The sequence below is a fragment of the Sceloporus occidentalis genome, unplaced genomic scaffold (assembly GCF_023333645.1).
Source record: "Sceloporus occidentalis isolate IW3139 unplaced genomic scaffold, rSceOcc1.0.p SCAF_499, whole genome shotgun sequence".
Taxonomy (NCBI): domain Eukaryota; kingdom Metazoa; phylum Chordata; class Lepidosauria; order Squamata; family Phrynosomatidae; genus Sceloporus; species Sceloporus occidentalis.
The window spans coordinates 72,009-99,834 of record NW_028317479.1 but is presented as its reverse complement, the minus strand read 5'-3'; the positions used below and the strand labels follow the sequence as shown (position 1 = coordinate 99,834).

The 27,826-nt window shown below is 47.9% G+C and overlaps 1 protein-coding gene across 1 annotated transcript; it reads right to left on the bottom strand.

The window, feature by feature from the left end:
- Positions 1-3,799: 3,799 nt before the first annotated feature.
- LOC149271524 (sortilin-related receptor-like) lies at positions 3,800-26,621 on the bottom strand. Its single transcript, XM_089507365.1, has 48 exons — positions 26,394-26,621; positions 23,592-23,708; positions 21,694-21,822; positions 21,238-21,399; positions 20,949-21,016; positions 20,504-20,684; positions 20,288-20,389; positions 19,518-19,687; positions 19,146-19,332; positions 18,548-18,665; positions 18,339-18,412; positions 17,903-17,991; positions 17,451-17,629; positions 17,075-17,261; positions 16,863-16,991; positions 16,541-16,626; positions 16,181-16,353; positions 15,938-16,069; positions 15,544-15,635; positions 15,159-15,405; positions 14,827-14,965; positions 14,414-14,587; positions 14,062-14,175; positions 13,674-13,796; positions 13,263-13,382; positions 12,873-12,998; positions 12,453-12,560; positions 12,218-12,349; positions 11,842-11,973; positions 11,619-11,753; positions 10,978-11,127; positions 10,656-10,802; positions 10,256-10,384; positions 9,962-10,088; positions 9,701-9,870; positions 9,473-9,585; positions 8,820-8,924; positions 8,539-8,611; positions 7,895-7,977; positions 7,620-7,716; positions 7,117-7,301; positions 6,480-6,599; positions 6,168-6,332; positions 5,560-5,734; positions 5,265-5,371; positions 4,772-4,964; positions 4,028-4,240; positions 3,800-3,867 (listed from the first exon to the last, which is right to left on the bottom strand). Exons 1-48 carry the CDS (start codon positions 26,619-26,621, stop codon positions 3,800-3,802), a joined length of 6,573 nt encoding a protein of 2,190 aa, XP_089363491.1.
- Between the last annotated feature and the right edge of the window lie 1,205 nt (positions 26,622-27,826).

Genomic DNA, 27,826 nt, shown 5'->3' with positions numbered 1-27,826 from the left:
GTACACACATATCATGTATGTCATATATATGTATCTCGGTCTGTACATGTGCCGCAGCCCGGGCTCGTGTAGCTTTAAGGCTGCAGACGGAGGGCCTCGCGTGACCCCAGCTCCAGACGGAGACATTTGCGCCGCCCGCTCCCCGTTACTGAGGTAATGATTCAGGTGTCAGAGAGTAGCGCGAAGCTTGTTGCTAGGACATGAAATGCAAAGCAGGATGTGATTGGTTATCTGTGTGTCCTGGTGAGCCAATCCGGCGCTCGCAGCTGGGAGACGAGCTTTCCTTCTGCGATAAATACCGAGCAGCGGGGGTTACCGTATAATACAGTATAATACCCGCATACCACTAATACCCCTGCAATACCCCATACTAATAATACTTATACCCTATAATATGCCCATAGCAATAACTACTCTCTTACTAATAATACCCCCTATAATACTCCCATACCAATTATACATTATAACACCCCATACCAATAATACCTATACACTGTAATACCCATATACGAACAATAGTGGAACGGCCCCTTTTGGTGGCTGGGGCAATTGCCCCATTAGTAATGTCATTAATACAGGCGCATTGTGCTATTATTGTAACAATACATGGCTTGCGTAAGGACACTGTTTATACCATTTGCAGCTTTATGTGATTACGCTGAATGCTGCGTCACATCCGGTGCCGGGTTCTGATCTCCAAGAGGGTCATGGGTAGTGAAATAATCACCCGAAACAGGAATATATGATAACATTACTATTTATGAGGGGTTTTGCAGCAATGTTACACATATATTTCTTACATCCATAAGACAATAACTGAATTCTATAAAAAGCGGGAGTTTCCTTTTTTTTTTCCCCTTCCTATTTTGTTGGTCTGGAAGATGTATAAACAAAAGGAGACGGGTTCAATCCAAATTATTTTAATGCAGGTTAATATTTTGACAAAGAACTGCCAGATCAGCCCCAAATTCTGTGCATTAAACGCAATAAACGTTCACCTTATATAAAGAGCTTAAAACGATTTAAAAAACACACACAAAGAACCAAAATTGAATGCCCAACAAGTTTATACAAAAATACATAGCGAAGGAATGAATGATCTGAACGGGAATCAGCAGCGAGAAGCAGCAATGGCGGCAAAATCAAACCTTGGATACAATTGTTTACTTAGTTCTAAGCAAATCCAGGACTAATCTATAAGTGGTTTCTTATTTAATTTACCATAATTAAAGATTCAATGTAAACATTCACACGTAATCAGACGTAATAAAAAGAATTCCCAATTATCTCGTGAAAGATTATTTAAAAACAAAAAGCAAGACGAGGATCTGAACTCAGCCCAAGTCTACGTACCACGAGTGACACGCTAAATACAGTGTAATATAGAGCGTGTCTGCTGGAGGGAACAATCTATATATTCTAGCGTAGAATGCCTAGCATGGAGTTGCACTGCTTAGTAAACATGGGCTCTATAAACAACCGTTAAACACAGTGAATGGACATTACATACTTAGCGGTGTTACAGGGACGTATCTGTAGAATGCACTGCTAATAGGTCGGACATGTTTTATCACAGAGGTCTCAAAGAGCCAAATACATGGCATGATTCAGGATGTTGTTAAGGAACATGTAAATAAAGGGAACACGGAGTATCCAATTACAGTGTTTGGTGCAGATCCAAACAGCCAGTTGCTGTGGCCCCTGGAGTCTGATTCTTGGGAAAAGAAACCGATTGACTGGGATCTGGAACCCAGCTACCATAGACCGTGTTTTAGGGAAGGATTTGTGCACATCACTGAATTTAAAGAACAAGAGAGATGTGCCCTTGCTGCCCCAGGTGGGGTAGGTAATAAACAGAAGGCGAGACATCCTCTTCCTGACCCAACGTCTTAATTCTAGAGAGAAGCAATGGTTTGTACAGCATTCCCACCACCGAGCTGTCTATGCGTAATTAGTTTTACAGAAAGTTATGCATCACGTGAAAACACATTAGTGAGGTTCTAGGTTACCCAATTATCACCAGCTTAGCATTGAGTCCAAGGCCAACGTCCTAAGTACTAAACACCCAGAACCTTACATTTTGGGCTGGGATCAAATTCATCCAATAAACATATTCAGAAACAACCAAAACTCCTTGTCTTCTTCAATGTGTTCATCAGGAGATGCTGGCAGGACCGGAATGAAATGTCTACACAAAGATTGAGCCTTAATCACTCAAAAGCTTATAGAGATGAAAAAATTCACATTATTTTGGACTGAGCTGCACTGTAAAGAGGGCAAGAAGATGCCTCATCCAAATATTAACGGCCATGTGCGGAAACCTGAACAATGAGCAGAACGAGATCCCGTGAAATCACAGTGAGTAAGAAGTTTGGGAAAAAGTGCAGATAGTGATTTCTTTCACGGACCACAATTTCAGTGAAAAAAATAATATATTCTTTATATACAACAACAATCCTGAATTATCTGAATATGTCATAAAAATATACACGTAACTCTAGGAAACACCCACCCTCCACAAAGCACTCGCTGGGGCAGTTATGTAGAAATAAGATGGGTGAGTAAGGACTACACAGCTTTATATTCTATAGAAAAACTCAATGGGGACCACAACTCCCACAATCCACCTGAACCTCTTGCTACATGAAGATGATGGGAAGTGTAGTTAAGAGCAGGTGGTGACCCCTTGGTGATTTATCTCCGCTTGGTTCAACCCCAATAAACTCTATGGCTGCGCCTAACATCACCCCAGCGTGGAGGCCATAGCAATTATGTCTGATTTTTAAGATTTCCTTTATTCCAGTAAAAATATTTCGAGTGACACATTAATTCCCATAAAGTGGGACCTGGAGACGGAGAAACCCAGCACAGCATTCTCAGCCAAGGCCATGATCGGTCATTAACCGGGGAGAATGCTGGAAGTTTGGTTTCCTTGTTTGACAAGAGGCTCCATTTTTTTTACCAAAGAGAAGCATCTTCATGGAGGTCACGGAACACAAAGGATTATTATCATTACCGTTAGTATTAATATTATTAGTTATGTTTCCCGGGAAACCAAGGCTCCCGTTTAGTGCATTTCAATGTATTGCTTATGAATTGCATTTTTAACAATCGCATTTTTTTAATTCAAGTTAAATTTACCCTCGCTGGGCAGCATTTCGGAGGCCAATCTTGTAATCGCATGAAGCAGTGGCGGTCTTTCCCACCCGTCAATCTACGGTGTGGCATTTCCGTGAGACCACCGGTGCGAGGGCCGATCTCTTAACTCTTTGGGTTCCAGATGGAGAGTTAACAAGTCACAGCGCTCAAAGGAGCAATGATAATAAAACAAAAGGACGTTATAGCGATACTCTTTACATTAACCCATTCTGGGCAGTTGCGGCAAGGCTGCTATTAACCCTTTTCAGTTTTTTTGCAGATAGACACCGAACAATTAATTTCTCATACCAAAGCAGCTTGAAAATGAATATTTTAGGGTCTCTCCAATCGTTTCTTTGCAAATATTGGAAAAACTGGCACTCAAAATCAGAACGTCCACTAGGACAAACCTTAAAGCATCTCAAGAAAACAATTTCTCTGAGATTAAAGGGTCAAAAAACAGAGTTAAAGTAACACACATTTTGGTAAAAACTAATTTTGCATTTCACAGTTAAGTACTACAAAGTTTTTGGCCCATATAAAAATAACATTGCAACTCAAAGTGCATCTGAGAGAAACACAAAAAAAAAAGAACAAAAAAAATTATCACTATTCTCCAACATATTTACATCATTTGGTTTTGACCCAGATTTTTTTTTTTTCACGCTATCACCATAGGAACATCATCTGAAAATCCACTAATCATGGGAGCGTCATCATCATCGTCACCTGGAAATCCAAATAAAGTTAGTCAGTGGGACAAACTCATACTGCTTAAATAAAGACAACTTAAGCTCCAGATCCGGTCTGGTAACGGGGGAATTATAGGGTACATCTGCCACGGCTGTGCATGCACTGACCAGACATCGTTAAAAACAGAAAAACCTACCGATATCATCCCCGGAGGAGAATATGGCGGAACCGAGTCGCGAGCTGTAGTGGCTGTTTGCAAACGCCGTGAAGCTGTTCTGAAGTCTCCGGTGTCGCGTGTACAATATGACGAAGCCCAAACCAGTTGCCACCAACAGCAAGAATAGTACTGGTACCACGATGGCGGCCACGTCGCTGGAGTGCTCGTTCTTCGATAACGAGAGATCCACGCCTTGCAGACAAACATTAATAACAGAATAAGTATCCGATGGATGTTTGGATTTATAAAGAAGAAACACAGAGGGCAAACAGCAAAAATGAGAAAATGTATATAAAATGATTACAGATTTTGTTACGTTGAAGGTGCAGATGAGGTTACGCAGTTAAACAGAATCCTCCACATCCAAAAAGAAGAGCAGACACCGGAGGAACTCACTACCCCGAGGAAGAGACCCTTCATGTAAACGTAACACTCCTTTAACTTCTATGAGTATTAAATAATGATTTTGCAGACAGGGCCAACATGGAGATAACACCTTCAAGGATGGGTTACGAGCGCATCTACGACCCTCTCTGTGAAAACGCAGGACCCAGGCAACCATATCACAGAAAACAGCGACATTCATATAGCTTACATATATATTGGCTAGCCATTTCATTAGTACAATGACTATTATTATTATTTTGGTAGGGAAATATGGAATAACATTTATCTATTTGGCAAACGCCCCTGAATGCTCCCTGTAACCGGTGGGTGACTTACCGGTTCCAAGCTCGTCGTAGAACAGAAAGGCCGGCTCGCCGCAGACCTGGTCGCCGTACAGACACCGCGCCTGCACCGTGAACGTGTAATTGTGACCCCTCTTCAGCTTGGAAATCTTGAAAAAGTTATCGGTCGTGTTCCCGAGACAGGTCGTGGCGTTACTCGTGCCGTCAAACACGTGGATTTCGTACCCCTGTCAGTGTGAGAAACACATTTGATAACCGGTCCGGAAAAGAGCGGCTAGCGGTTCTGTACCGTTAATTAGCATTTTCAGGATAAATACATTAAACCGAGGAATCTCAGAACTTTAACTTTAACTATAAGATCTATTTCATTTGTCTTGCTTGAACTTTTTGAGAAAATAAAATAACAAAAAGGAACTTTTGAATACAAAAATATATACACAATGATTTCTGAACTAACAAGGACTGCTCTACAACTTAATTCAAGAACCTGATCTGATTGTAAGTAAAAAAAAGCCGGCGGGGCTTACTCTGCTTTCATTAAATATTTTTTCTTTTAACGCCAAACTCTTCCAGAAGAGCAGGATGTCGTCGTTCTCGCTGATGATCTTTAGCGCTTCTGGAGCGGACAACGGAACTGGGGAAAAAACGGGAAATAAAGAGAAATTGAAAGGACCCCAGAGCATAAAAAAAATACACATTTTAACAGACTTCATGATGAGAAGACGCTGTTTCCCAACATGCCCCAGGAACCCCATCTCTATAACATTTCACAGAGTGCCCAAAGTGTCTGAAGCTTCATAGCATGGGATTTGTATGTTTTACCCGTGTTCAGTTTGATGCTGGCCTCCTTGCTCATGTTGCGGAGCTGGATGGTTACGCTGTATTTGCCCCCAGGCTCCAGGTTTGCCACCCGGTATTCTATGCTGCTGTTCTGGGTGCTCAGCTTGTAGTTTGTGTCCGTTTTCTTAATCAAATCTTTCACAGCAACAACGTAGCCCTGCATCGGGAATCACACGGCGAGGTCAGCTTCACCGGCACTTCCAAAAACACCATTTTGATTCCAATTTTTTTAGTAGTTTTCATTTTTAAGCACAATCGATCACTTTTACATGCAGATTATTTCTTTGCAAACAACATTCATATTTTTTCTATGTTAAATAAGAATATTGGTGGTGTTGCGGAACATGTTCCTTTTTTTTCGACCTGTATAAATTCTGTATAATATACCGTCTGAATGATGCTGGTAGAAGTTCGGGCTCGCGCCCAGCAGCGGCCTATCTGGAAGATATGTACTACCATATGATTACACTCCGCTAGCCCAGTCCTAAACCTAACCCACCAAACTCCAGTAACCAACTGCCCCAACTTACCCGACCAACCCCACAGACCGTCCGGCAGTTGTGTTACTGGAAGAATGAATTCTAACTCACCATTTTCTCATCCGGTGAGTCGTACGGAGATTCCCATTTTACGACAGCAAACGTTTTATCGATCCGCACAGCGTGGAGATGGCGTGGCGGTAACCGGTTATCAGGAACCATTTTTACCGCAATATAATCGGAAGGAGGACCTAGATAAGGTGATACGACCCGCACCTAAAAAAGCAATAATTATTACGTAAAACTATGTTTAACGTGCAAAAAAATAAACATTTCTTGAAACTGTTACGTGGGAAAGATCACCGAAAATGATAAAAAAAAATCATAATAAATTCTAGAGTAAGGAAAAAGAATCCAACTTACCAAAAACAAGTACTGCTCATCTCTGCTCACTAGAACGGTTGCGTTGTGTAAGGTGGTGTTAATATTATATGGATTCCGGTAAAGTCCTAAAAATGATGTAGCATAAAATATTCCGTAGATCTAAACAAAATGGGGTAAAAAAAAAATTAAAAAAAATCACAAATCAAAACTTTTAGGGGAAAAATGTAAACATTTATACAAAGTAAAGGATTTGAGGATCCAGAAACGGGGTCAACAAACGCTACAAAAACGCACCGGCTGCTCCCAAAACACGATAAAGCCAGAGGAGATGTTTCACCCCTAAAAGATAACTTATTGCTACCTGTATTAGCCTCTACCACTTCTGCTGGGAGGCTCTCTACCACTCTCTAAGTAAAGACACCGATATCAGCTTACTTCGTGGTTTCTAGTGGATTATCAGATATTTTATATGCATCACAAAACAGGATCTATTTCATTCAAAGCTAAACCTACAGCTGCGGAACTGCACCCCTAGAACTCGCAGCTGCCACCACAGTGATCACAGAGCCTCCTGACGCATGAAGAGCTGCCTGATGGCCACCACCAGCTGACAGTTAATAAATGGAGAGTGTGGCCCTATTGGTATGGGGGTGCTGGGAATGTGCATGAACCATACCGCGTCCTTTGCTCCAATCCAGTTACACTCCACCGCCGTCTGATTGATGGCCTTGGCTTTAAGGCTCGGGGCTGTTGGTTTGGTCCCCTTGGACACAAAGTGTTTAAAAGACACGGCGCTGTCTCCGAAGTCAGCCTTCGCCCAGGCAGCGATCTCGTAGGCCGTCTGCGCCGTTAGGTTGCGGACTGAATGAGAGAGAAGAAGGAGGTGACTGAAGGGGTAATTAATGCAAGTGAAAAACAAAAGCCACCAAGCGGCTGCCATTAGCAGAGCGAACCGATGGAGCCATTCCGAAAGCATCATGCGCAGAGCGGCTTACAGTACTGCCGGACCACAGCGTAACAAAGGAATTCCGGGTCAGCTGCGGCACCTGGTCTCAAAGGGGTTAATTTGTTTCAAACATCAGGGGGTTTGTGAGACCAACTAGGTTATTTATTAATGACTGGAAGGCAATTATCAGAGAGGGACCCCCACAGGGGGCATCACTACAAACATAACCTCACCCTCGCACGCCACCGTCTGCCCCTCAAACTGAAGAGTCCTTCTCTCCTGCACATGAGAGTCAAACTCCCAGACGAGAGACACAAAGTAACCGCGAACCTGCAAGAGAACAGCACAACACATCTTAACCACGGACATTGCATGATATCATATGTTATTGCATGATATCGTGTTAAAGCACATGCGGTGGCACAGGCACTGTCTCTGGGGGTTTTGGTTGGTTGGTGTTACAGACAGCTGAACTGGCTTGGGGTCGGAGAGGAAAAACATGCGCTACCTGAACATCAGAATCCACTCTCAAGCTGAGATTTACGGAGTCCTCGTCGTAGCCGTGAATGGTAATGGTCGGTGGCGGCACCGCTGGGGAAGCAAAGCACGCAGGGATAAGAGCCGGTTCAAAATGGCCGCCTGCGCAGAATTACCTGGATTACTCAATGTGACAAATAAACTAAACCCTTCCCAGGGACGGCAAGGGGGAATTCTGCACAAGCCGGGTAGAACGGGAGAAAATTAATAAAGAAATAAAATTTTATAGAGAAAACCCGGAGTTTAACATCCCGAGTGCCAGAAACACAGCTCCGCCATCAGGCATTTTGAGCTTTAATTTAGGTGAAGGAAGCGAAGGTGGGTCCCCCCCCCCACGCTGCACCCGCTGACAGATTATTATTTTTGATGAGCTGTATTCATCACTGGCTCGTGATTTTGATGCCACCAGGTATGAAAAGCAATCCACAGGCTCTTGTCGCCCAAACAAACTGTGATTTGGGGATTCTATAGGCTCCGAACATCAGGTTTGTGCATATAGAAAGTGAAGCCGGTTCACACGCTGAGCTATATATACACATACAGTGTATATATACACACGGAATGTTTTATTCTGAAGTACCCTCCTCTCGTTACCGCGCTGTATCCGGGACGCACCTTTCCCTTTTCCGGTGTAAATACTTTTGGTGTCGCTCCAGTCCCCAACGCCACGCCCGGTGACAGCAGCGACCTACGAAACACAGAATATAAAACGGGAAAACCAGACCACAGAGACTACGGCTTCTGCCAAACTGGGCCGTGACCCCAAAGGAGACCCCCGAGAAAAGGCTTAGAAACAGTTTACTGATATCACAAGAACTCGAATTTCTAAATATATACAATATTTTTAGAAATTTACATAAAGAAGCTGAAAAGCTGTATAACGACCATGAGATTACCCTGACGGAATACATTGTATCCGACTCCAATAATTTTATTTCTGTGATATTCCGCGGAGAATTAAACGACCACCATCCCTTCGTACCGCTCACAGTATACGAAACCTGGAGAATTAAACGTTTTCATACATTACAAAGAAAGTGAATCCTAAAAACAAAATATCTGTAACTACTACAGCTGTGTGACAGAAAAACTCATATGGGGTGCAGTCACTAAACTGAAGTGCGAGTGCCCCGCTTCACTCCATACGATACTGAGAACTGAGCCGACCCCTGTATAATGTATAGTTAAATCAGTGACCGGCCCCTGTATAATGTATAGGTAAATCAGCAAGCCGGCCCCCTGTATAATGTATAGGTAAATCAGCGAGCCGGCCCCCTGTATAATGTATAGGTAAATCAGCGAGCCGGCCCCTGTATAATGTATAGTTACATTAGCGAGCCACCCCCTGTATAATGTATAGTTAAATCAGCGAGCCGCCCCCCTGTATAATGTATAGTTAAATCAGTGACTGGCCCCTGTATAATGTATAGGTAAATCAGCGAGCCACCCCCTGTATAATGTATAGTAAATCAGTGAGCCGGCCCCTGTATAATGTATAGATAAATCAGCGAACCGACCCCCTGTATAATGTATAGTTGGTTTATCTTACGATATACTCCCGGATTAATCCATGCGCTGTGGCCGGGGCGGACCAGCTGGCGGTTATAACCCCTTGAAGGTCTTTATTCACAGACAGCTGCAGGTGCTGCGGGGCATCAGGAACTGGAGGAATAAAAAAGCAAATTACACCTGCTAGTTCTCTCCAAAACCCTCTGTGATGCAACTCTCCCCAATTGCTAGATTTACTTACCCCCTGTAAGGGTAGATAATTACTTACTGCCCTCAGGGGTCCTCAGGGTGATGACATCATTTGTGCTGTAAATCCTGCGCAGGCACTGAACCTGGACCTTAGCCTGATAAGTCGTGTCAGGTTCCAGGATGGTTAAGATGCAGACCGTTTTATTGCTGTGAGACTCCAACATTTTCCACGTGCTCTCCCCGATAACCCTGCGACACGGGATATTACATTAACATACCCCCGATAACCCTGTGACATGGAATATTACATTAACGTGCACCCGATAACCCTGATGCTTACCTGTAATAAACATTGAAGATGCAGGATGACAGGGGCATCTTTTTGGGCCGCGTCCAGGTCAGCGTGATGTTCCCGTTAAAGTCTGCCGACCATTGGAGATTCTGGACTTTGAACACTATGATGTCATCTATTAGGAGATAAGAGAGCGTCAGGGCAGAACATGCCAGCTACATGCGATCCAATACATGCATTCAATGCTGTCAAGCCCAGCAGCGCAGGTTCAGTGGATTCCTTGGAGTTTGTGAATTTACACCGTGGTCCTCCTTCTGCGTCGCGGCTTCAGCGTCTCTCTACCTGTGCAGTTTGCTTCGTCGCTGCCATCAGAACAGTCCAGAAAGCCGTCACAAGTATCGGACAACGCAATGCACGCCTCGCCATCTTCACACAGGGACCCATTAATGCAGGGAGTGGGGCCACGCGTGGCTATTAAAGAGAAACACACATTACGCGTCCCACCGAATAATAAGACTGCGCTAGTTACATTACATGGTGGTGATAGAGCGCCAGCAGACGCAGTGGCGGTCTCTTACAAAAGAGGACGGTGAAAATTAACAATAACATTAAAACTGATAATCAGACAGGAGGGTCCTGTCCCATGAGCTTACAATCTACTAGTAATAAGACTACAAAAATACAATTAATGACTAAATTGACTAAACCATCGGAAACCCATAAAATACCCAAATCAACTGACAGCATTGCAGCTCGTCGGTGCCGTCCAGACAGTCGCGGACTCCATCGCAGCGTTTCCAGTTGGGGATGCAGCTCCTCCACTTCTTGCACTCGAACTCCCCGCTGCGGCAGCGGCCGGGGGGCCGCGTGGTGGACAAAGTCACATTGGCTGAGAACAAACAGAAATTAATGGAGGAAGTAACGCTGAGTATTTATTTCTGTATAATTTCATGTTGCGCTATATTCTGAACATGAAGCTGTTTTTAGAATATTTTGCCGCGGTTACAGCATATCCAGCAGAGCGGCAACAGGCCCGAATCCTGAGAGATCTGGGGGTAACTCACCCCGCGTCGGACAGCCCTCCTCGTCCGAGCCGGATATACAGTCCTTGTACCCGTCACACACCCAGGTGCTCATGATGCACACGCCGTTATCACAGCGGAAGTGATCGGACGAGCAGGTGGATCCCGCTGCGGTGCTGTGAGGAATTGTTTCTGTACAGATAAGAAAATAGTTAATCCCACAGAAACACTTTACAGGAATACTGCATAAACCAATGGATATCCGGGGCTCTGTAACCAGAAAATTAAAATATACTTCCCATGACCCTACACATGTACTAACCAAAAAACACGTCGCTGACAGGCATGTGAGACCCCCCCAGGCTGGTAAGACAATTCTGCACCCTACCCATTCAGGGCCCAGTGGCCCACATCCCGGACACACCATGCCAAAGCAATACAGTGGTTTATAGTGATACTTGTAACAATAACTGTTTTGTGCCCCGGGCCTAGAGGTCCACAATGCTACAGGCCATCCATCAGCCACAGGAGACGGACACCGGGGTCTCTTTATTGAGCTACTTAACTAATTAAATATTTTATGGTAGCCCAGAGAGCGCGGCTGCCCGGTGCGCATTGCCATCGAGCCAGCGGCATTCACACGCCCAATCTTAATTCACTCGTCTTACCCTCCCAAACCTTACCTCCACATTCCTTCTCGTCAGACCAGTCGCCGCAGTCGTTCTCTCCATCGCATTTCCAACGTGAGGGGATGCAGTGACCGTTCTCACACTGGAACTGGTAATACCGCGAGCACGCCGGTGTGTCTGTGGGGTTTTCTGGTAAAATGAAAAGGAATGAACACAGATGCGTAAAGCAGAAACAACACAAAACAATGGAAGGCGGGAGCCGGTTGCGTGATCTTACCACAGTTTGCCTCATCTGAGTAATCACCGCAGTCGTCCATCCCGTCGCATTTCCACACCAGGCTGATGCACACTCCGTTTTGACACAAAAAGCTGAGTGGGTCGCACGTCTGCTGGAATTCTGGGTCCCGAGCTAAACAGCCGAGTGAAAGCGCAGAAAATCAGAGTACACTGCCGGACTCATGTATCCTGCCCTCACTCAGAGTATACTGCCTGGCAAATACAATCACTGGGGAAAGGGGCAGCTGTGTATGGGACCCCTGAGGATGATTGCCCCTATTTCCCTGTGTTAAAGACGGCCCGGGGTCTGGTACTGGAACAGAGAGGAGATACTGGGGCAGATACCCAGGACGGTACGCAGAGGGTACCAGACTCACCACAGCCGGCATAGCTGGGGTCCTCATCGGAACCATCTCGACAATGTACGATCCCATCGCATACCATGGAGTGGAACAAACACTGCAGCCGGTTCTTACACACGAAGTCCATATAATGCGTGCACAGCGGCTCTGCGGAAAATCCACAAACCGTGATTGGAAGAAAGGGAAAAAATTCCTCCAATCTCCTACTTCTGCCATTTTTGCGTTGAGTGTTTATTCCGCCTCCACTCACCACATTGTTTCTCGTCTGTGCCGTCAGCGCACTGGGCTATACCATCACAGTGCTGGCTGGAGGGGAGGCAGGTCCCGTTACGGCACTGAAATCCTTTACACTTCTTTTCTGGAAATAATCACAAAAACACAGAGATGTTCGCCAAGTAACGCCAACGGAACCAGGAGGGATCCGAGAAGACACAATGCGACGGTCTAGAACACATTAACGCACTTCTGTCTGAACTGTATTATTAACCGGATTACCAGTTCTTTCCCGCATGGCCAAAGTGGCCCTCTGTGAAGCAGGATGGCCGCTGCGCATCAAACTGTCTGACAGCATTTTTTTTTTTTTAGTAGCGACGGCTGCAACAGCAATCTCTTTAAACCTGACCCTCCCCCCATCCATGCGGGGCGCAGCCGGTGAGAAGCGTTTCTGTACCACAGATGCTGTTATCCTCGTCCGAGCCGTCCTGACAGTCCATGTCACCGTCGCAAACCCACCGCTGAGGAATACAGTGACTGTCGTGACACTGAAAACTTGAAGCCTCACATGTGTGCGAGATCGCTGGGGGGACAGAAGAGACACAAAAACACGTCCAATGGAAAATGTTTTAAAGTCTGGAAAGCAAAAGCGGATCCACTTCCTGACATCATTTACATTTATCCATAACAGGGGAGCGCAAGGGGTTAACAAGGACGCGGGTCACAGCTCTAAAACACAGGCGGAGATGTTCCTCACCCTTCTCCAAAAATGTAATTGTAGCGAAAGGATCAGTTTTCCACCTTCCAGAATTATTTGAGACAATAATACAAGATTTCAGCCGCTTACCTGTACAGTTGGCTTCGTCGGACCAGTCGCGGCAGTCGTTGTCCCCGTCACACACCCAGGACTGGCGAATACACATCCCCGACGTGCAGTTAAACTCATCCTCTTTACACTGATGAGCCTCTGTGAACGAGATACTCAATCTTACCATACAGTGCTGCGACTTTCCAAGAGAGAGTGACCTATGGATGGCTGTCCTGAAGCGCTCTGCTAATCTCCCAACCCAGAGGGGTATCTGTTCCAGGACTCCACCACTCCCCTATAAAACTGGCTGCTGCAGAGCCTTACCTTTCCCCGGCTGCAGGTTCTTTACACTATTGATCCAAAAAATGTCAACTAAACGGTGTAAAGCATATGACACGTCAGAGTAACGTCACTGAATGTGATATAAAACTCTCCATGCAGGGCCCTTACCGCAGTGGCTTTCGTCGCTGTTGTCGCCGCAGTCATCATCCAGGTCGCATTTATATGACAGTGGGATGCAGGTCCCCGATCCCTGGCATCGGAACAGCGTGTCCGGGTCGCACGTCGTGGACGCTGCATCATCAGGAACAAAAATATTCAGCTACAGCAGCAAATAATCAAATTAACTAAAGCCGCATATACCCGTCCGTGTCTGTGTTAGTGAATTAACAGAGAATGCGATGAAAGCCATATCTGGGGTGGAATAGCCTGACCAATCAGCTGCGCAGTAAATCCTCCGTATCAATGAATAATTATTCACAGGTTTTGCAGACACACAGAGGCGCGTTGAGCACCCAGCGGGTCTCGCCATACAGAGCAGGGGGACGGGGTGACTCACGGCAGTTCTTCTCGTCACTCATGTCTCCGCAGTCATTGTCGCTGTCACACCGCCAGATGGCGTTAATGCAGTTCCCGTTACTGCATCTGTATTGACTGGGCAGGCAGGACGCTTCTGTGCAAGAAAAAAGAGAATTTAAGTTAACATTTTAAAACAGAAGGAAAAAAATAAAACAGCCGGATCACAAACCAGCTTCCAATTCATTTCTGACTCTGCTGCTGTCTGCAGGGATCAGGAAAAGCAAAAGGAGAAGCTGCAGCTCCAGGGCTGCACGTCAGACCCCCTAGCTATACATTACTCCATACATTTCAGAGAGCTAATCCCAGCACGGACTCCGGCCAGAGGGGATCACCTTGCTTTGCGCAGGTCCCGTTGCGCAGCTGGTAACCCGGCGGACAGTCGCACTGCATCTCCCCTGACAGCAGCCGCCACTCCTTGATGCCCTCCGGACAGCGGCACGTTCGGCTGTTATTGGCTTTAGGAAGACAGAGGACTGTGCAAGGCTTTAACACACAAGCGTTGACTCCTGTTTTAAGAAAGAAGAGAGACGTGTTACAGCGGAGTCACCATTAAAACATCACAAAGAGGAAGACATGTCAGCCGAGGTCTCAGCGGTCTCATTAACGTAAAAGCAGAGTTGGTGGCCATATGAACAAATCCAATGTAATATTAAAGACGGTGGGGGTGGGTCAAGTTTAAATGTGGGTGCGGCCAATATTCAGTTCCAACCCCTCATCATATGGAGCATAAATGTCTAAACGTTACCTGCAGACTTTCCCTTATAGAAAATTTTCATGTCCATGACCCCAGACAACCGGCCAATCAGAGCTTCCGTCCTGCCGCCACCGGACTTCGGGGCGCGGAATATACTGAGCTGTGACCAGTCATCCCAGTAGATCTCATTCTGAAACCAGCAGAATATTTTACTATATTATTGTATTAATCATTCCATTAATAATCAATCACGGACTTCATTACCCAATCAACAGCCGCTAATTAAACATAACGAGGAAATGGAACTAGAGAAAGAGGGGGGAGATGATTAGAAAATAAAGCAGACTCCAGTTCCCCAACCTCCGTATCGGGCATTTATGCACCTTAAACACGGCGATGGCGTAAGGATGGGGCAGACTGTCCAGGATAACCACCCTCTGCTGGCCCTCGAAGTCGATCCTCTCAATTCTGTCCAGAAAAGCCTCCGTCCAGTAGATCCAGCGCTCGTCCACAGTGATCCCATTCGGCCATTTAATGCCCTCGGAGACCAGGTGCTTCAGAGAAGAGCCGTCCATCTCACTTCTGTAAATCCCGTGACGCTCGTCGCCCCAGTCTGTCCAAAACATGAGGCTGGTGGCACCAGAAACAGAGTGTTATTACCCAGAGCCCGAAACACATACATTATTTACACCATAACTTTGAATTGATATCTTTCTTTTTTCCAGTCCAGTTAATCCAGAGATGACTTTATACACCAGAGTTACTTACCCCTCAGAGGGCACCAGCGCCAGCGCTCTGGGACGCTCCAGGACAGTGGAGTTTAGGATGGTGAGACGCAGATCTCCATCTGTATTGGCCACCTGAAAAAAAACACAAGACAGTCAAACCCTGAGACGGCGTGTCAGAAAAAGAAAAGAAAACGATGTGAATGAGACCCCGTGAGCTCCGTGAAGCCTGCTTGTCCCTTTCAACGGCTGTAAATGGCAGAGATTTGTGGGAGTTGTAGTCCAGTAACAGCTGCAATCCATGTGCGACTAACCCAACAGTATGTGTCTGGCGCTGGCCAATAAGCAGCGAGCAAAGTTTCATAGCTTTGACTGACACCAAACCCGCCACAAACTGCCCCCCACAAAACTCCGGGGCAGAAACTGAACCTTCATACCTCGATTTTCTTCATTCTGGCGTCCACCCAGAACAGCAACTGGCTCAGGGGGTCGAAGGCCAAGGACTCCACGGTCTCTAAACCACTTCGGACAATCACTTCCTGCCCAGAGCTCCCATTCAAACACAGACGCTGCCGAAAGATCCAGAACTTAAATTCCCTTTTATGTTCTGATTGGAAGTTTTATCAGCAAATTACAGAACAACATAATTAATAAAAGTGGTCGGCTTTAGAATGTTCTACCTGGATGACGTCCAGCGTGACGTCCGCCCAGTACAGGCAGTTGTTCTGATAGTCGAAGTCCAGAGCCACTGCCCCGCGGAGGTCCTTCAGAGGAAGCTGCTCGCTGGCCCCGGACAGCAGGTCGTAGCGATAGATCGCGTTTCTCATGGCGTATAAGATAAACTCTGTCTCCTCTGCGCCGAAATCATAAGAAAATTGTTTAAAAAATAAACAACCAACCCAATAAATACATATTTTAACCCTAAAGAGTTCAGACCTCCAAATCCCACACAAGACGCTCCAATTTATACCAATCTTACTGCTTGAGTTGGTTTGAATGGCATCAATAATTTAAGGACAGGTGATTCTCGCGCTCCTTACCTCTTACCGGGCAGGGGACCTCCTCTCCATCCAGACGGCTTTCAATGTCTCCTCCGGAACACACGTCTCCGGAAACCCTGCGGTAACTAAATCGAAAAATGGAAATCGTAATTAAGCTCTCCCCAGGAAACCCCCAATCCGATTCACATCCCAAAACAGCTAGGATCATGTAATGCAAATACCACCATTACCCCGCTGTAACGTTAACCCTTTCTCCTGTCCCTCACAACTACCAAACCGGTCCAAGAATCAGAATGAGTACCGCTAATAATCTGTCCTAAAACACGGTGAGATGTCACCCCTGTTACATGGTTGCATTTACCCTTTGGTTCTCTTATAGGTGATGCCTTCAGGACAGGGGCTCGGGATCGGGTATGGATTTCCAGCAAATTCCGGATCAGGGATGCAGATTTCCGACGTCAGATCTCTGCTCGGCTTAAACCCAAAATCACTGGAGGGAGGAAAGCAGGCGTCAAACGGTTATAGAGCTCGGCCGGCGCTCTGATACATCAGCCAGCGGCGACTCAATCCCACCATTCAAAGTCTTCCCTGGTACAGGAGCAGTTTGAGGAGGTGATCGGTCTGTCAAAGTCCTCCCCGTTGAAGCAGGTGGCGTGTGGTGTCCTCCTTTTATAGACAGTTTTGCGCCCTAACAAACATTCGTTCCCGCGCTCATCGGACGGTGACCACAGTTTATAGTCGTTCTCCGCGCAGGGGACACCTAGAACATCAATCAAATGACAGGTTAGAGGCAGGATTATGGAGAGTAGATCCTAGTCCACCTGGATATCTTGTGCGATCCACACAGTCAAAGCCACCGAAACAGACCCCACGTGGCCATTAAGGAAGAGGCATCGGCTAGTGGCTAACGTCGTGGACAGATGAAGAACAGAGTTACAGCGGCCATTACCTAGAACGTCGCTGGTGTTGACCTGTAAAATGACCCAGCTGTGGCCTTTGCCCGTGTACGAGCCGAAGATGGTGAACACGGTGCTCTTCTCCCCCGGCTCGGTGAGTAACCCGTAAGCAATCAACGAGTAATCAGAAAACGTAAACGTCTTCCAGGTTTCCCCTTCATTGGTGCTGAATCTGTAACCCAAAAAAGCGAGACGGAAATAGATTTAACAGAAACAGTCCCGGGTTATATCGTGGCATTAACCCATACAATCCCACGCTCAACGGTCATTCAGATGTTTCATATAAAAGATCAATAATGTTGCTGAACACAGAAATGCAGGACAGATCCCCCCCCCCCGGTATAACAATAAAATTATACCCCCCCCAGGCAGTTATATAAGCGTGTAATATTTTCAATAGTACAAGTGTGTCATATTTTTATACTTTTCCCCTGTTTGTACGTACTTGAGTTGGTTGGTTTCTACTCCTTGAGCGATAGCGACCAGAATCCCTCCATGATCCCCCCAAGTACAGTAGTGGGGCCCGAGGAGAGACTGCAACAAAATGGGAGAAACCACTAAAATCACAACCTTTCAGGAAAACCCAAATGGAAGTTAAAATTAAAATAAACACGGGAGCCACTAAATCTAACATCTGGCTTCTCATCTTTAACCATGAGGTACGTTACATGTACAATCCCGTGCCCCGTGGCCATGCCGTGGATGTGGAAAGCTCACCCCGAGCGCTGTGTCCAATGGGGTTCAGGGCAGAAAGTCAAGTGCAAAGCAAAGAACAGCCCCCACCGCCTGAAATTGGGGGCCAAGTAAAATGTATTTAAGGGAGTAATTTACCCCACAATCCCCCCAATAATTTACTGGGCTTTGGGAAATCAATGAATTACCTCCCTCCATCGGACGCCGCCACTGCTGGAAACATACATGTTCATTTTGCCGATCATATCTTTTCCAACGGTACCTACCGAAAAGACACGGGACATAAACAAAGACCCCGGGGGCCCCAAGGATATCATTGAGGGTACGATACCAGGTGAGCCGTGGAGACCCCGTGTCAGACCCCTCTGTACAGACTACTAACGAAGACCACACATACCGGTCGCCATGATCAGGCCCGGCGCCGACTCCTTGGACAGGATGGGCATAATGTGTAGCTGGAAGGTGATCATCCTGCTGAGCTGCTGCTCCAAGTGCAGAGAACAACCACGCGAGGACTGCGGAAAACGACACGGAACCAATAACGAGTCTGCGTGATTACCGGCTAATCCCTGCGCCCGTTTGGGAGATATTTAGTTCAAAGTTCAGCCTGTGGCAGAGACAGCATTATCTGACCAATCTCCTGTCCTGAAGTCCTAGACCTTCTCCCGTACAGACAAAAGGCTGCCGGAATTAGCAACTTCACAGCAGGGGAGAGAAAGCTTAATGGGGAGGACTAATACTGCAGATTGCAAGAACATGAAGTTAAAATGGCTGCTCCCATGCGAAACACATATGTTGGCCTCTAACACATATAGTATAGAGTGATTGAGTTATTTAGAGGAGTAATCGCTCACCTAAAGTTGCATCAGCTACGGAAGCAACATGGCGTCTCACTGCAGCGTCCCCCCTGCGCTCTGTGCCAATTTATAAAACCTGCTGTAACCCACTATATATTAGAAACGTTTCTCGTTAGGGAATGAAGCTGAAGCCGTTACCTCGCACTTTTCTCCGTAGCCGGTGTACGCAGGCGGCTGGAGAAACTCCCAGGTGCCTCCTTTATCGAACGTTATCACCGATCGCATGTTCTCCTTGGCGAACGACCCGTTTAGCATGTTGGCCACGTACACGCCGCTCAGACCTTTGACGCGGTGAACGTCAGCAAACGGCTCGTTCTCCAGGTACCTGCAGCACAGAATGCCGTCACGGCGGCGGATGTTACGCCTTCTCCCCCCACAACACAGATTTTAACTTCAATAAAACTCCTTCTGACCCAAATACAGGAAGTTTTAGGGGAACCCATTAAATTCCCCCAGATTGACCCGATGCAGTTTATCCGTGACCTCATAATGCCGACATATTCTCCATACCTGACCAGGGACTCTTTGCCGCCCTCCCCGGGGTTATAATACAGAACGTTCTCCAGGGACAGGGAGAAGCGGAGCCCCTCGGCTTCCGAAATGTACAGGTTGGTCACGTTGTTGGAGTGCGTGACGCAGACAAACACCTGGTCCTCCGACGCATCAGTGATGTAATATTCCTGACGGAAACGGCAGAAAAATATGGATTTTAGAGGCATGAAAAAAATAGTTTCATAATATTCTTAAACCAAATCCTGAGAACGTCGTTGATTAACTTTTATTTGTAGCGGAGTAACCCGGGGCAAAAAGTGTACGGCAAGAATATGCTAAAAGTCCATTATTAATTGCCCCACCAAGACTCGAGGGACCTCTTCCTTTGCACTTGCCCTACCTCTGATAAGAGAGCGCAGTCTCACTTTACGGCAGCGTTGGCTTAAAAGCGTCTGACGGCTGCTAAGTAAATGACCGTTCCTGTCCCTTTACTCCCCGAAACACTCAGAATATAGAGCGTTTCCATCGGGTTACAGTCAGAGGACAGAGCCGGTCAGACATTTTTACCCCCAGCTTGGCGTCTCCAACTCTCTATTCCTGCGCGGCTGTCTCTTCCTGATGTTTTCAGGGAGGCCGGAGGGTTCGCGAGTCGCAGCAGCGAGGCTGAAACTGATGGGTCTCTGAAAAGCCGCCGAGTCTCTTCAAAGAAACGTTTTTCTTCCAATATGTTAAGAATTCAAATTTCTCCCCGGTTACCTCGTGGCGCGTGACCGGTGCAAAGGACTCACGGTTATCGGATGCCGGGTTACAAACTGCGCCAGTTTCATCGGGTTTCGGTTATAGGAGACCCAGAGCTGCACCGACGTCTTCTCCTTACCACCCAGCAGGCGCTAGACGTGGCGACAAAGACCCGGGGGTTAGATGGACAGCAATCTCATTAAATAAATACAGCTTCACCCCCAGAATCCCCGCGGCCCTATCCGCCAACTTTAACCCCCACCTACCGCGGCCTTCGTAGCAAACATATACTTCTCCCGCAGCTGAAAGGCGTCCACGTCTTCTATCACAACCTCGGTCTTCTCCCTGGACTGAAAAAAGTCTGTGCTGCGCAGGACGGTGGATGTTCCCCGAGGCTCGTGGCGCTCCACGTACACCGTCCTCGGACTGTCAAAAGGGTTAACTCCCCTAAATAAAAGAAAGCAAAAGAAGTCAAATTAGGATCCAATAACCAGATTCGTAAAAAGGCCCAGAATTGGGAACAAGGACCTTTCTAAATTAACCAGCAAACAGGGGGTTAACCTTCTCTACCCGGGGCCTGCCAGAGGATATCCCTGGATTAACGGAGTCTAATTCATTCAATAAATCCCGGTGGTTTGACACATCGCTGCCGGGTATCACCCACCTGTCCGGGGGGCTCGTTACATGAAATAAAGAAACGGGCTCGGTTACCAGAAGAAGGACTTCACGTGTTCCTGAATCATTATCCACGTCTGACCGAAATCATCCGACTTCCAGAGCTAGAAAAAAAGATTTCAAATCTTACCAATTCCTCCAAAAAATACAGCGGATGTGAATGAAGCAAACAGGCTCCAGAACCAGGGAGTGGGGGGTTAATGGTGCATAGCGGTGAAAATGTAGCAGTCACCATAGCAACCTGCCCAAAGCACCACCTTTAGCACTTTCTATGAAGCCCCACTTAATAGAGAGCGGGGCAGGGGGCTGCGCGGCGTCCGGCTACCTGTTTGTTGGGGTGGGATTTGTCGAAGCCCAGAGCGAGGTTGGGATCCGTCGGGTGCAGGAGGAGGTCGGAGGGTCTGAACGGGACGGGGAATCCATTCACCGTGGCACAAAAATCGGTGCTGATCCAGACGTACGAAGCTGCGGCGTCCACAAATATGTACTGCAAGCCAAAGGCAGAGTGTGAGCGGCAGGCGGGGTTCTACATCACTGCCGAGTACACAGAGGCGGCCATCCCTCGCACGCGCCGCCGTCTCCCCGGGAACCGTTAAGGGATCTACTAATCACAGCACCGACGGGCAGAATCCAAGCAGCAGGGGCACAGATCGGCCACCAGGGGGCGCCATACGATCAAAAAACTTATTTAATACAATTTTTAAAGGAGAAAAAAAATAACAAAATCAAAAATAATGTGCAAAAACCTTTAATGTGGGGGAAATAAAAATACATGAATTACCCTTTTATTATCAGCCGGACTGTGGAAGAACTGCGCCACGGCGGCGGGGGCGCTCGCATTGCCACCCGAGAACTGGAATTTCTCAGAGATTTTCTTAAAGCTTTTCCCGTAATCATAAGACACGTAAACCTGCGAGACAAACGCGAAGAGATGATTCCTCTATTGGCTGTTGATGGTTATCTAAATGCATTAGATTGCAAGCTTCTGGAACTAGTCTGGGCTCTTCTTCAAAGAAAAATACAAAAATTCTACCTTTCCACAGAATTCTAACTACTTTAACCCAATCTGCTCCACATTTCAGGTTCAGGGTCATTTGTTGTGAGTTCTAAACCTCTAGGCACAGGATGGCAACGCAGTTAGACTGTAAGCTCTTGGGAACGGGACTCATTGTTATCGTTTCTCTGTACATTGCATGTCATCATCGGAAAGCGCTGCAGGGTATAGATAATTATATCCTTTCTGCCCGCCTTTATACAGCGCAGGTCTGTGATTTACCCTCCTGACTCTACAACGGCTGCCCCATCGGCCCCCAACACGCAGATATCTGCTAATAACCTGCAGGGAAGGGCCGACGCGTTGTCTGGCAGCAATTCCCGGTAACCCTGAATATTTTATCGTTAAATAAACAGGGATTGAGTGGAAGCCAATGCACCCCTCCCCCACCAAAGCAGCGGTGAGTGCATGCGCAACCCACTAAAACTGGTCGCATATTCTGTGGGGTGCATCATACAAAGGGAGCAGCCAGCACTGACGCAGTTAACACGGGATTAGGTGTTATTAACCGTTTCAGTGTGGGCATCACGCATTGTTTACAGAGCCCGGGTGGCGTGTAACCCTTTGAGCACCAGTGATCTGAACAAGGCATGGCATACACAGGGTTAAACATGCCTATAGCATGTGTGAATTATTTGGACACGGTTTGCAGGGAACGGCTCAGAGACGATTAAATCAACGCTGCAGGGAGAGGCAACGCAAGGCTTTGGGGAGTCCAACTCTAATAAACCTCAGCCAGCATGTGGTGACAGTACACAGCCCCTGACCCGGGGACGCCACGAGCCCAGTACCGGTGGCCAAACACGGCTCAGGCTATCTGTGATTACAGCAGATCAGTAACATCTCTAGAACCCAACCTGCTTATAAAGGCTGAACGTTACGGCCCTTCACATAGGGGCCACTCACACTTCATGAGTGGGGTCAGATAGTAGGAACCCTTATGGGGTGATATCTGAGATGCCTGCGCCCCACCTGCAGAAAGAATATTCTACATTCAGCCAGCACAGGTAGGGTTAAAATGAATGACAGGCTTCACAAACACATTATTGGCTGCTATAGAGACAGACGGGCCAGGGGCCCTCAGAGACACAGCCGTGCCAGGGGCCCTCAGAGAGACAGACAGGCCAGGGGCCCCTCAGAGGCAGACTGAAGGGGACTAACTGCTCGCAGCTTTTTAAATGGCCAGAGGGAGGCTTTCATTGAGAGGGTGTGGTTAGAGGCGTGGCTGGGGCGAGGAAGAAGAATAATGGGTTTTATTTACCCCGTTTATTATTATTATTTATCTTTTATTTTTATGGCACCAACAATGTATGCAGCGGCTCGGCTCACAAGCTTACGATCTAGAGGATGGAGTTTTGCATATTGTGCTCTACAAACACATCGCTAACAACTTCAACCTCACCTTCAACTCACTGTTTGGTAAATCCATCCCTCTGCCCCGGCTCTCAATCCTGATTTAATTTATAAAGCGTTTCCTGCTGTTTCTATACACATTATTGGGGCTTTCGGGCTGCGATACCCTCATACCCATCAAACATTCTGAGCTTGGAGAAGAGAGGGGCATAAGGGGTTTGGGAGGGACTGGTGAAACTGAACAGGGACACTTGGCAGGTGTGTGCGCTCACATTGCTGCTTTTGGTGCCGGAGTACACCTGGCTGTCCCGGGTCAGTCCCACGATGACGTTGCTCTTCTCTCCAGCCCAGTGGACGACGATCTGGTTGTGAGAATCATTCAAGCGAACCTAAAACACAAAAAAGAAATGTAAAAATCTCCTGAAATTGCAGAAAAAAACCTGCAAATCTCATCACCCCAGCCGAGAGCCGGCCTGTCCCAGCAAACCCCCAAACCTCCCCGATCCCCCCCCCCCGTGTCCAATCACAGGCAAGTTGGGTGTCATTCTTGCAGGCAGTAAGAAGAGCCAATCAGCCGCATGGAACGCCTTCTGCCACCCGCTCCCTCTCGCTCCCTAAAACCCCAAATCCCATCAGTTGGGAAAAACATTTGATTTCCTGATTTTATCGGGCAGATTTCTGCCTTTTTTCAGAAATAACATCCTGCGTCTACCGATTCCCCCGCAGAGATCACCTCGGCCTGTGACCCGAGGGGCAGCCATTCCCCCTGGATGTTTTTCTGGCTCCATGAAACACGTTTAGTAGACGTGCCCCTGTTACCGTGTTCACCAGGGCCGTCACGTGACATTATTTGTTTTCAGTCTCGAGGTCACTTGGTACTTATTGCCCAACACTCTGGACTCCAGCCCATTTTACATCAGCCGATTCACCTGACGCTGGGGGGGGCAATCCCTCAGAAACTGCCCACATTAGAGGGTCAGAAGCTGAGATGGTAGAAAATAAATGGAGCAGTGAGGGTATTAAACATGCATGGGATAGACATAAGGAACAGCCTCCCAGCAGAAGCGGTAGAGGGTAATACAGTGAGCAGGGCCGGCCCAAGGCAAAATGCCGCCTGGGGCGAATTTTACAATGCCGCCCCCCCTTATCTACCCTTCCTCTCCCTCCGTCCTTGCCGCCCCCCCCTTCTTGTACTTACCTTTCAGCAGTCCTGCGGCGAGTCTCCCTGTTTGAGGAAATCTTCCGGCACTCAGCATTACAAGCCGGCACCGAGACCGAACAGGGAGACTCGCCGCAGAGGAGAGAGCGAGGGGCGCCGAGCGGGTACTGACAGCTTGGTAAACGAAAACCACTCGGCGCCCCTTTCTCTCTCTTTCGCTTTAAAAAAAAAAAAAAAGGGCTTGGGGCGGCAAAGTGCCCCCCTTCAAAAGTGCCGCCTGGAGCAGTTGCCCCACTCGGCTCCATTGTCGGGCCGGCCCTGACAGTGAGGGTATTAAACATGCATGGGATAGACAGACGGCTCCTGAATCTAAGACGAGACCAGCGACCGATTAAGGTTTGAGTCTTTACAGACCAGACGGGGGCTGATGTGCCGGTGGGTTTTACGGAAACACGGATCACCGGAGCCGCCACCCCGCAGGCCTCATATGCAAATGACGCTCTCAGGGCAGACACATATTTGCATATGAGGTCACGGCGCAGCACTCCTGGGGGGATCGCTGTAGATGGGGAGCAGACTGTATCTATAATCTCCGTCCCCACATTTCACCAACGACCTGACCTCCTGTGATGCAGTGTGCAGTATATAGTGATGCAGCGTGCAGGGTATAGTGATGCAGCGTGCAGGGTATAGTGGTGCAGGGTATAGTGATGCAGTGTATAGTGGTGCAGTATATAGTGATGCAGGGTATGGTGATGTAAGGTACAGTGATGCAGCGTGCAGGGTATAGTGATGCAGCGCGCAGGGTATAGTGATGTAAGGTACAGTGATGCAGCATGCAGTGTGCAGGGTATAGTGATGCAGCGTGCAGGGTATGGTGATGCAGTGTATGGTGATGCAGGGTATAGTGATGCAGTGTGCAGTATATAGTGATGCAGGGTATGGTGATGCAGGGTATAGTGATGCAGTGTGCAGTATATAGTGACGCAGGGTATAGTGATGCAGTGTGCAGTATATAATGATGCAGCGTGCAGGGTATAGTGATGCAGCGCGCAGGGTATAGTGATGTAAGGTACAGTGATGCAGCATGCAGTGTGCAGGGTATAGTGATGCAGCGTGCAGGGTATGGTGATGCAGTGTATGGTGATGCAGGGTATAGTGATGCAGTGTGCAGTATATAGTGACGCAGGGTATAGTGATGCAGTGTGCAGTATATAATGATGCAGCGTGCAGGGTATAGTGATGTAAGGTACAGTGATGCAGCATGCAGTGTGCAGGGCATAGTGATGCAGCGTGCAGGGTACAGTGATGCAGCATGCAGTGTGCAGGGCATAGTGATGCAGCGTGCAGGGCATAGTGATGCAGCGTGCGGGGCATAGTGATGTAGCGTGCGGGGTATAGTGATGCAGCGTGCGGGGCATAGTGATGCAGCGTGCGGGGCATAGTGATGCAGCGTGCGGGGCATAGTGATGCAGCGTGCGGGGCATAGTGATGCAGCGTGCGGGGCATAGTGATGCAGCGTGCGGGGTATGGTGATGCAGCGTGCAGGGTATGGTGATGCAGCGTGCAGGGTATGGTGATGCAGCGTGCAGGGTATGGTGATGCAGCGTGCAGGGTATGGTGATGCAGCGTGCAGGGTATGGTGATGCAGCGTGCAGGGTATGGTGATGCAGCGTGCAGGGTATGGTGATGCAGGGTATGGTGATGCAGCGTGCAGGGTATGGTGATGCAGGGTATGGTGATGCAGGGTATGGTGATGCAGCGTGCAGGGTATGGTGATGCAGCGTGCAGGGTATGGTGATGCAGCGTGCAGGGTATGGTGATGCAGCGTGCAGGGTATGGTGATGCAGTGTGCAGTATATAGTGATGCAGGGTATGGTGATGTAAGGTGCAGCGATATAGTGGTGATGAGTACCTGTCCGTACACCTTGACTGGCTGCTCGGGCTGTTCGGGATCCAGGCTCCTCCCCCTCCTGCTTGTGGCCCCCCGGGGCACGCTGATCGTGGTCTCCTGCCGCCCCCACCATCCCGGTACCCATAACGTGTGTCCCCCGGCCGCCTCAACCAGCGCCAGTAACACCCCGGCCAGGGGCAGCAGCCACCAGGGGCCGTACCCGTCACCCCTCCGCAACCGAACCGCCATGATGGCCGAGCCCGGGAGCACGTGACCGCGAGGGGGCGGGACGCGGGCCTCCCGCAACAAACACACCGGCCCCGGGCAAAGCAGCTGGTAATACCCCGCCTAACCCCAAGCTCCAGAGACCCCCCGCGGGTACTCCAAATACAGAGACCCCCAGCACGATGTGCCCAGGAGACCCGTACCTTCCAAATGTCCCTGTTTAATTTGCCCAGTCCCTTTATGGGTCCCAAATCCCCGATGCCCCTCTTTTCTAGGAGCTCGGAATGTTTGCGGGGTATGAGGGGATCGCAGGGTTCTACAGCCCTAAAAGCCCCGATAATGTGTATAGAAACAGCAGGGAACGGCTTTATAAATTAAACCCATTATTCTTCACGTTGGGCTTTATTTGGGGCTAAACAATGTGTATTGAGTATCTGGAAAGTTACTGTTTTTGGTTTGATGGTCGGTGTCAGAATTCCGGATGCTAATAAAACATTTCAATATTTTTCACGTAACGAGAATCCATTTTATTTGTTTCAGCCGAAAATTCATGAAATTTATTAAAATATTTAAGCAATTTAACAGCCCTTCCCAAACTGCCCCAAACCCGTTGCATGCAATGCGATACCCCCCTGTGGGGCAGCGATCACCGACGACACTATGATACATAGTATGAGACGACGCGGAACACCACGACACGGAATCACTGAGCCGACGGGCCAACTGGCTTCTAAATGCATGAAATGCTTATCCCCAGTGAATGTCTGGGCTGCAGTAACCAGACGCCACGTAGTGCACACGCCTGTATGAGGGCCACATGTGGCACATAAATATGATCGGCTATTTCTCTGTAGTCAATAAACAGAGCGGAATATTAAATGAAACAAAGTAACCTCCGCAGAACCATCGCGACAGGCTCCGGGAAACAATGTATCTGCCGACGTATGACATCATCAAGCCTTAACAGGACAACCAGGCCTGAAGTTGGGCCCGGACCCCCGGAAACAAAGTCACATGATGCCAGATCTGCCGCCCGCGTTTCGCGTCTCTGCAGCTGCGGGGAGTCGGTGACAACAGTTTCACCGCGGTTGGTAACTTCACTCCTTTAGTGATCAGCCCAAAAAAAAGAGTGCATGAAAAACCCTTCATACGTTTGGGCCTTCTGGGTATCCTTACTGACTGGAGTCAGAGTGATCTTTCCCCCCTCTTTGTGTAATTGGGGGTCCCCG